Genomic DNA, 8851 nt, shown 5'->3' with positions numbered 1-8851 from the left:
GGGCTCTAGATAGTGCTTACGTTCATTTTTGGCTCCGTCAACAATCTTGCTCACGGTTATAATTTTGGCGCCTCACGTGACGTAAAACTAGGACAGTTATTCGTCGCTGTGTGGGAAGAAATGGCGGTCGGATTTAAAAAATGCAAATTCTGGTGATGGTCAACAGAAATTTTAGTTTTATGTTTGTGCAAAAAGACTATTGAGACAGTCTCTTAAAATATTCTGGACTACAGAGAGTTGTCGAAGTAGCCCTGGGGTTCTCGGTAAAATGTAGAACGCTGATGGATTACATATTGAGTAAAAAGCTCCAACTCTGGTTTCTGTGAGCAGTTCACTTGCAGTGTCGAGTTCACAGCACGGACGTGTGCTTCCTTGGCTTTCCATAATTATATTAGATACAGCTGGTTTTGCAGAAAACATGCTAGGCTAGATATCAATTTGGCAATCACTGTGACTTAATTTGCGGCAGTATTTGATCATATCAGCACTTGTTTTATTTACAAATTAAGGCAAATACCCGTTTCATTTGTTATTTTGAAAAACGCCGTCAAAACAATATAACGTTATGTAGTCTATAGACCTTAAAGCTTATTTATTTAAGCATGTTTTATTATTTTTGCCGTTGTAAAAGTGTGGTTTAATAATTTAGCTTGATGGACATTCTAAAAGCTCGTCATTATCATAATCCAAAAAATAATTCTCGCTTATTTAATTTTATTTTTTTTGCTGGACCGCAAGGCGAATGCAATACAGTTGGCTATCGCTGCATGTGGTCATGAGGCCAGGCGACCGTCCAGAAGCTCTCCGACAGATGAGGAAGCTCGGGTACTCAATTCAGTCAGATCTTCGCAATCAGTTACGATGTGCAGTCACGGTTTGCGTCTCTCTCTTGCCCTGCTCTCTCTCGTTTCTGGCGCTGCGTCTGAATACTCCACTAAGACCGACTCCGATTACGATTTCGGCGACTACCGAGGCAAGTGGTGTTTGGATGAGCACGGGTTTGTGTACAACATTGGGGAAATCTATTACCCCAGTCCCACGTCTTGCCCCTGCACCTGCACCAACGATGGACCTCTCTGCGTGAAGCCCCAATGCCCGCGGATACACCCACGCTGCACGCGCATCCGTTACCAGTCCTGCTGTCCAGTCTGCGAAGCTGTGGGCAAAGCGTGCGTGCACGCGGGCAAAACCTATAAAGTCCTAGAGGAATTCAAGGTAAGAGTTCATTTTTTGAAGTTCAGGGAAAATTCAGTAGAAATAGTGGAAACTGCCATTGGCTTACTGCACTCAATAACGGTGTGTGGGATGCTGTGTAGTATCTTACCAAAACAAAAAAAAGAAAAAGAAATGATCTTAGAAGAACTTTTCAAGACCATGCAACTCCGTATTTGCTTGATTGCAGCACAACGACACGTACGGCGAGTGCACAACCATATTGAAAGATTATTTTGTTAGGTTGATACAGTGCCAACAAACTCCTGACTCTTATGTAAGTACTTTATTGATGCGAACAGCGTAGAGGATAATACACAGCCAGTTGGCCAGTAGTTTATTGTACTCGTTACACCATTGATTTCCAATACAAACCATTACATAAGTCTTGTTTCCATTAAAGTTCAGCAACTGCCTACCTTGGCGGACGTCGGCACGAGGTGTTTACCCTTCTCGTGCACGCGTGAGCAAGCATAGAAGCTTGTAGTTACTGTGGCCGAACTGTCTGCGAGGTAGTGAGCACCCAATAGCTATTTCGACTGAATTTTACTGTATCGCAAGTTTAATCCCAAGGCAATACATTTCAGCGTTACTATTTTAGCTGCTCTTGATTTGTGTGTAAGCATTGGAATTGTATTAGATTGGAACGACGGACTGTTTCTAATAAGTAACTTAGAGGACCATCCAAAGATGGAATATGATCGGATGAGTGACAAACCACAAATATACCACAATAAGTAATTGGTATCATCATAGACATTTTTTTGCACATTTCCCACAAAAGCAATGAGCATATTGCATATGTGCATATTTTGTAATATTTGAGTTTTTGACAACTAAAATGTAATGAACTGCTTTTTTCCCATACAGAAAAGGTATAACTTCAGAAGGCCACGTCAGTCCATTCTGGTTTTTGCAGTTAAAATGTATTCAGCATCTAGTCTGGGATCTTTTGGAATCTCAGAAACATCACAAGAATATTTTGCTGTTAGTTGGGTGGAGTGCCAGCAAGCCATTGAAGGGAATCAGGTCTTATGTAACGGGGTGGGGGGCAGCTATTGGGCCTGTAGTTTATTGTGCATATGATGAGTCCCAAGGCCATTGATTTCCCCCACATTATGTAAGCCTGGGGTCAGTTAGCCTGCTACTGTATAGCTCAGCATGCCAGTGCAGTGGCTTCTTTTACACCAGCTCAAGTCATTCATCGTAACTGCATTGATTTCAGGCCAGTCTGATCTCCCCTCAGTGCAGTGAGAGGAAGACGTATGCATGTAACAGCACCGCGTATCTGGGCTTCCTGTTTACCAGGCCAACGCGTTCTCTTTCCCATGTTGTGATGTTACTCATGCGATCTACACGTGATCAGGGAAAAGTCTTCTTTACCTTGTCTTTACGCTGCCAGAGGAACAGGACAGATGTGTTTTGGTTACCGGGGAGCGTGCGGCCTCTCTATACACCGTCTCTGTGAGCGCAGCACTACACACCTGCTGTTATGGCTGATGTGACACATGAAGTATTGAACTGAATAGAGGAAGGCAGGGAGGGGTGGAGCTGTACAGGAAGCCAGCGAATGAGGGGCTCCTTTCCTCCAGACCCAGAATATCAGCCCTGTAACTCCACCAGGAGCCTGCCAGCCTGTCTGCCAGGAGCAGAATCAGACTAACCCACCATCTTAAGGCCCGTTTCCAGCAGGAAAGGATGACTGTCCGTCACAAAATAATGATTCAAATGAGTGGAAGTGCAAGTCTTCCTCTCTTCTATGCCATAGTAAGTGTGAAAATGAGGTGTAGCTGTAATTACTGCCCATTCCGTGTGTGTGGTGACTGGCATCCATGTTCAACAGTGAAGCCTTCTCTGCTCTGGGTGCTGCTGAAGGATTTATAGTTTATATAGTCATGGTTATTGCTCCCAGTAGAAGCGGGTCTTAACAGCTACCAGTGGAGTCTACAGCCATGTAAACAGAAATAAAAGCCAGTCAGTTGGGTGGAGGGAGGGGGAGGTGCTCTGGCTGGGAAAGGCATGATGTCATCCCCCGGAACCTGGGGGGGGGGGGGGTCATCTCCAACGCCCCGCGGCGGCGTCAGGATGTGCAGCGGCGGGACGCGATGATGTCACTCGCGGGCGTGCCGCCGCTCTGCTGGGCCGCCTGCCCTGGCACCTGCCCGCGCCAGCTTTCCATTGGTGGTGCCAGGCAGCTCAGGTTCCCCTGCGTGCCCACGGAGTTAAAATAGTGCCGGACCCGCGGTGAGTCGCTAGATAAACAGGCCCTGTGCTCGCTCAACCCCCCCACCCCCTCTCCAGCCCCCCCTTCCCAAACACACTGAAACGGTAAAATCATCCGTATGAATCCTGGCAGAATCGTCCGTGGTGATGGAAAATATGATGTCATTACTGTGCCACTTATGTATAACCTCGCAATCCTGGGGAACAGGTTCTGTTTTTTACACACATGCACACTCTCTCTCTCTCTCTCACAAGTCTCTCTTGATTGGTCCTCCTTGTGAGGTAACAGCCAATTGGTGTGTACATGTATCCTTGAGAAAAGCTGGATATTCTTCTAGATGCTGAAGTTCTGCTTCAAACGGAAGACATTCGGTATATGGCATTGCTATATAAACAGTCAGTCCTTTCCTGTGCGTGATCTTATTTTTGAGTGAAGACATCTGTTTCTCTGCGTTGAAATTTGAAAGCTAGTAAAACCATATAAAAGGCAACTTGAAATGTGTACTCTCCACATTGCAGTGATCTGTGTCTGTGTGTACTATGTACTAAGTGGCTGGGTGTATGCATGTACTGAGTGTCTGTGTGTACTATGTACTAAGTGGCTGGGTGTATGTATGTACTGAGTGTCTGGGTGTATGAATGTACTGAGTGTCTGGGTGTATATATGTACTAAGTGGCTGGGTGTATATATGTACTGAGTGTCTGGGTGTATATATGTACTAAGTGGCTGGGTGTATATATGTACTGAGTGTCTGGGTGTATATATGTACTGAGTGTCTGGGTGTAGTATGTACTGAGCGTCTGGGTGTAGTATGTACTAAGTGGCTGGGTGTATATATGTACTGAGTGGCTGGGTGTATATATGTACTGAGCGTCTGGGTGTAGTATGTACTAAGTGGCTGGGAGTATATATGTACTGAGTGTCTGGGTGTAGTATGTACTGAGTGTCTGGGTGTATGTATGTACTACGTGGCTGGGTGTAGTATGTACTGAGTATCCTCTGTCCCGCCCAGCTGTCTCGGTGTGAGAAGTGCCGGTGTGCGGCCAACAGGCAGGTGTACTGCACGGTGTCTGAGTGCCCCGCCCTCCACTGCGTCAACCCCACATACGAGCCCCACCACTGCTGCCCCGTCTGCAAGAGTGGTGAGTACGCACACACACCCCAAATACCACCCCCACCATACACACACCCCAAACACCACCCCCACCATACACACACCCCAAATACCACCCCCACCCCAATGTACTACACACACACACACACTTGCATTATCACACACATTATTGTGCACACGCTGGCGTTATCGTATCTGGAATGAAGTACACACACACACGCTCACGTAATTCCATCTCATGTACAGACCTACACATGCTGTGGGTCAGGCAGCATTGACTCTGACGCAGGCATCTGCAGCATGTTCGCTTGGATAGAGGCATCGGGGGTGGGGGCAGGGCGGGTCGGGGCGGGGTCAATCCCACTTCATCTCAGCCAGTTCAGGCGATGAGCTGAAGCTCAGTTAATGACTTGGAAAAATGCCCACAATGTTCTATAGGGACACACACGCACGCACACACACACACACACGCACACACACACACACAGGTGCACGCACGCACACACACACACACAGGTGCACGCACGCACACACACACACACACACACACACACACATGCACACACATACACATGCAGAATTTTACACAGTTGCCCTCTTCATCAGACGTAATTAATATATTGGTAATCACATACATGCACACATGCTGCAAGAATAATTGAATACAAATGATCCTTGGTAGAATTTAGAAGGGCAGTTCCTGCAATTTCATGCTCATTTATTTTCCTCCATGCGTGTGTGTTTAAATTTGCATGCGTGTGATATTATATGTGGTGCAGTGTGAGGGGGTGGGTGGGGAGGTGTCCTATCTGCAATCGGAAGTTCTTCCCCCCCCCCCCCCCTCCCCTGACTGGAGGCGTGAGCAGGAAGTGCTGGCACTCATTTAAATGTAAGGTGTGTAGGTGTAGATGTTTATGCTGCACAGATCTACTCCTGGGAGAGGAATAGCGTGCTGATCACTGGGCTCGATGCCTACCCCTGACCCTGCATCCCAAAAATAACGATTTGATCCCACGGCCCCTGGGACATATTGCAGAGCTGGCGTGGGCGTCGCTGTGGGGCGTGGCGTGGGCGTCGCTGCGGGGTGTGGGCGTGGCGTGGGTGTGGGCACCATCGTTGCGTGTGGGCGGGAACATGCTGACGGAGGCATGGGACACTGCCTGCTTTTGGGAAAGAGAATCTCCCCAAATCCCCCAAAATAGACGGAATGTCCGTAGTGTGAATTGACAGGTGATCATTTCCAATAAGTGCACTGAATGGACTGCTGGGAATATTAGTGAGTAATCCCACTGATGTGAGAAAAGGTCAGAAGAAGAAGAGGAGCGTACCGCTCTTCCTCTCGGCGCTGAACACGCAGCGCTCGCAGGGTAAGTTTAATCAGCCGGGCGCACACGCCTGCTCCGCTGTGAGTGATGTCACACTGAGTGATGTCACTGTGAGTGATGTCACTGTGAGTGATGTCACACTGTGTGATGTCACACTGTGAGTGATGTCACTGCTGTGATTGTTATGCTGTGAGTGATGTCATGCTGTGAGTGATGTCACGCTGTGAGTGATGTTACGCTGTGAGTGATGTCACCGCTGATGCGAGCGTGCTGTCGTTCCGGGTCTTTCCGTCGGCGTCTCTGACTCCGTCTCCCTGGCGCAGGGCCCAACTGCTTCGCGGGGAACACGGTGATCCCGGCAGGGGTGCGGGTGGAGGTGGACGAGCACACGGTCTGCTTCTGCTCCTACAAGGACGGGACATGGGAGACGCACCCCCAGGCCACCTGCGAGGAGCACAGGCCGCCCGATGCCTCCGGCGGGACGTCCGAGCAGATGGTGGAGGAGCGGCTCACGCCCCCGCCGGACCTCATCCCGTGAGGGAGGGGCACGGGCCTGGCACAGCTCCCCACGGTACCCCCTGCTGATGGGACGGGGGTCTGCTATCCCCCTCCCTGTATATACCTGTCCCGTTGTGTGTTTAGAGAGTTAGCAGAGACTGCCCCTGTAGTATAGGGGCGCTCTGTTCACATGCACTCTCCTTGTATGATATGGACTTTAAATATTAAAATGTGCCCCTGTAAATTTTTTTTTTTTTTTTTTTCGGAAAATGGTGAGCAAACTGGTCATGTATTTATTTGTAATTTGCAGGACAGTAGTGTTTAATGTTGACCTGTAGTGTTATACAGTAACATTAGTGATTCCTTTTTAATGAAAATCATAACTCCTGTGATATTCACAGATTCTCTTGATATCCTGAGTCTTCTGAATACAAACACTGAATATAAGCAGGAAAAGTAAAACTGAAATGACAAGAGTACGTTGGCATGATCAGTTGAAACTTATTGCATTTACCGTGTATATTGTCTCTCCTTGCAAGTCCTGTCTGTGATTTTTTTTTTGTTGAAGTACAAAGCCTGTAGCTTTGCTTTTAATAAACGTAAACTTTATTCCAAGATAAGTGCAGTTATTTAATGCCAATAACATACTCATTGAAAACAGACACTTGTAAGTTGAAGCCATGAAGGTTTGCAGTTGTACCAGAAATTGTCTTCCTGGTTGATTTAATCCATGAACTTATTTTCTCAAATGTGTAGATGATTTCAATAGACTGAAAGGTTATTCTGCAGACTGACTGCATCCTCAGCTCTTTGTGCTCATAGGAAATGATGCCCCCTCCCCTTGCGGATGAAAACCATATTGTTGGCTCTTTGAATATTCATGAGGGCTGTGATGAAGCAAACGTGTATAGGTAATATGGACCGGATGTTCTGGAGAATTCTGATCTGGTTCTGTAGCTCATTATTTAAATAAAAAGCACCAGTATAAGCTGTGATGAAGAGTTGGCTGTGATGAAGAGTCGGATGTAAACGAATCCCTTAGAAGGTTGGATGATAAGAACCTCATAATGCTGCTTTTATTCATTAAAAATCTGTAGAAAAATTAGTTTGTGTTTGTTTTTGACAGAATTGCCTTCCAACCAGTTTTGCCAAAATAATGAAAATGTTGTGGGTGTATTCTGCTCCAGCCTCCCACAGTGGTCATGCCTCTAGCCAAACAGATGATTGAACAGAAGAAGCGTGAGTTGACTGGCGGTTTTGGAAAGCAGAGATTTTGTGTAGATGCTGAAATTCAGCATGATGGCTGACTTAAGTAAAATTCCCCAAAACAGGTCCTGCTGTGAAGGACAAAGTAGAACTTGGACTCCTTAGAACCCAGTCTGGAACCCAGTCTACTGACTGTCACTGTTCAGAAGCTCTCGAAACATCACGTGATTGGCTGGACTGGGTTACCACGGTGACGCAGCCCCCTTTGGAGGTAACTTACCGCATAGTTACATAGACATTTTGTCTGAATCCACACTGCCTTTTTAAAGCTGCTAATATGCACATATTTGTTGTCTGCAGTTCGTTTTGTCTTAAGCATTTCTAGCCACGTGATCGGAATAGAGTATTTTGTACAGTAAATCCAAAAGTTGTTGCGGTTTCTTCTTTCGACCACTAGATGGTGCCATAGGCAACCAAAATGAAGTACTTTTTTGTTGCTGAATTTGGCACCACTAAGGATGAAAAAAAAATGTTTAGATGACCGTGTATTAAATAATATAACAGTATAATTATATATAGAATAAACTTTTAGATAATTGTAATGGACAAATTACATTTTTCTTGATCTCAACTACAGCAATTCACCTTAAAGCCTGACTTGCACATAATAATTAGGATTTATATTCCAAAAACACGTGATCTGGAATGATTAGTGTTGTGCCCTTTCATACTGGTAAATATCAGTAGGCTTCTGCAGAAGCCCCCACCCCCCACCCCCCACACATGCTACAGTCCATGGCCTCATTTCGACAGTGCAAAGAGGAGAGCAGGTTTTGCTCGCTTTGGGACTCTAAATTTTTTTTTTTTTTTTTTTTACTTCCCCCAGCACAAGTTTTGACCTTTTTGTGCCGCATCATGGGTTTTTTTGCCTGAGGTAGGCTGGGCATTCTGAAATCTGCCTGACAGGCCTGGCACAGTGGAAGGGAGAGAGGGGAAAAAAGTGAATACATTTCTGATAAAACCGAGAAAAGACACAGGACAAGGGCAAATCTGACAGCCGTAGGAACCTCTGAGTGGTATTTTGTTGTCAAAAAAGAAACAAAAAATGTGAAAGCTTTTTTGTGCTGTAGTTGGAAGTGGGGCTCTGTAGGGTCTGTCTGTAGGACCTGCACTGTGGGGCTCTGTAGGGTCTGTCTGTAGAACCTGCGCTGTGGGGCCTGCACTGTGGCGCTCTGTAGGGTCTGTCTGTAGGACCTGCGCTGTGGGGCCTGC

The 8851-nt window shown here is 46.5% G+C and overlaps 1 protein-coding gene across 1 annotated transcript; it reads left to right on the top strand.

Moving 5' to 3' along the window:
- Nucleotides 1–7368, top strand: si:dkey-283b1.7 (von Willebrand factor C domain-containing protein 2-like). The gene is made up of 3 exons (XM_035397045.1): nucleotides 1–1215; nucleotides 4449–4578; nucleotides 6199–7368. The coding sequence occupies exons 1-3, from the start codon at nucleotides 862–864 to the stop codon at nucleotides 6411–6413; spliced, it is 699 nt and encodes a 232-aa protein (XP_035252936.1). The 5' UTR covers nucleotides 1–861; the 3' UTR covers nucleotides 6414–7368.
- The last annotated feature ends 1483 nt before the right edge of the window (nucleotides 7369–8851 follow it).

The sequence above is a fragment of the Anguilla anguilla genome, chromosome 17, assembly GCF_013347855.1.
Source record: "Anguilla anguilla isolate fAngAng1 chromosome 17, fAngAng1.pri, whole genome shotgun sequence".
Classification (NCBI taxonomy): Eukaryota; Metazoa; Chordata; class Actinopteri; order Anguilliformes; family Anguillidae; genus Anguilla; species Anguilla anguilla.
This window is presented reverse-complemented; position numbering and strand designations above follow the sequence as displayed.

Excerpts from the sequence above, each read along its gene's own strand:
- si:dkey-283b1.7 (XM_035397045.1), top strand. The coding sequence starts at position 862 with ATGTGCAGTCACGGTTTGCGTCTCTCTCTTGCCCTGCTCTCTCTCGTT. Across the intron at positions 1,216-4,448 it reads AAGTCCTAGAGGAATTCAAG|CTGTCTCGGTGTGAGAAGTG; the intron begins GTAAGAGTTCAT and ends TGTCCCGCCCAG. Across the intron at positions 4,579-6,198 it reads CTGCCCCGTCTGCAAGAGTG|GGCCCAACTGCTTCGCGGGG; the intron begins GTGAGTACGCAC and ends TCCCTGGCGCAG.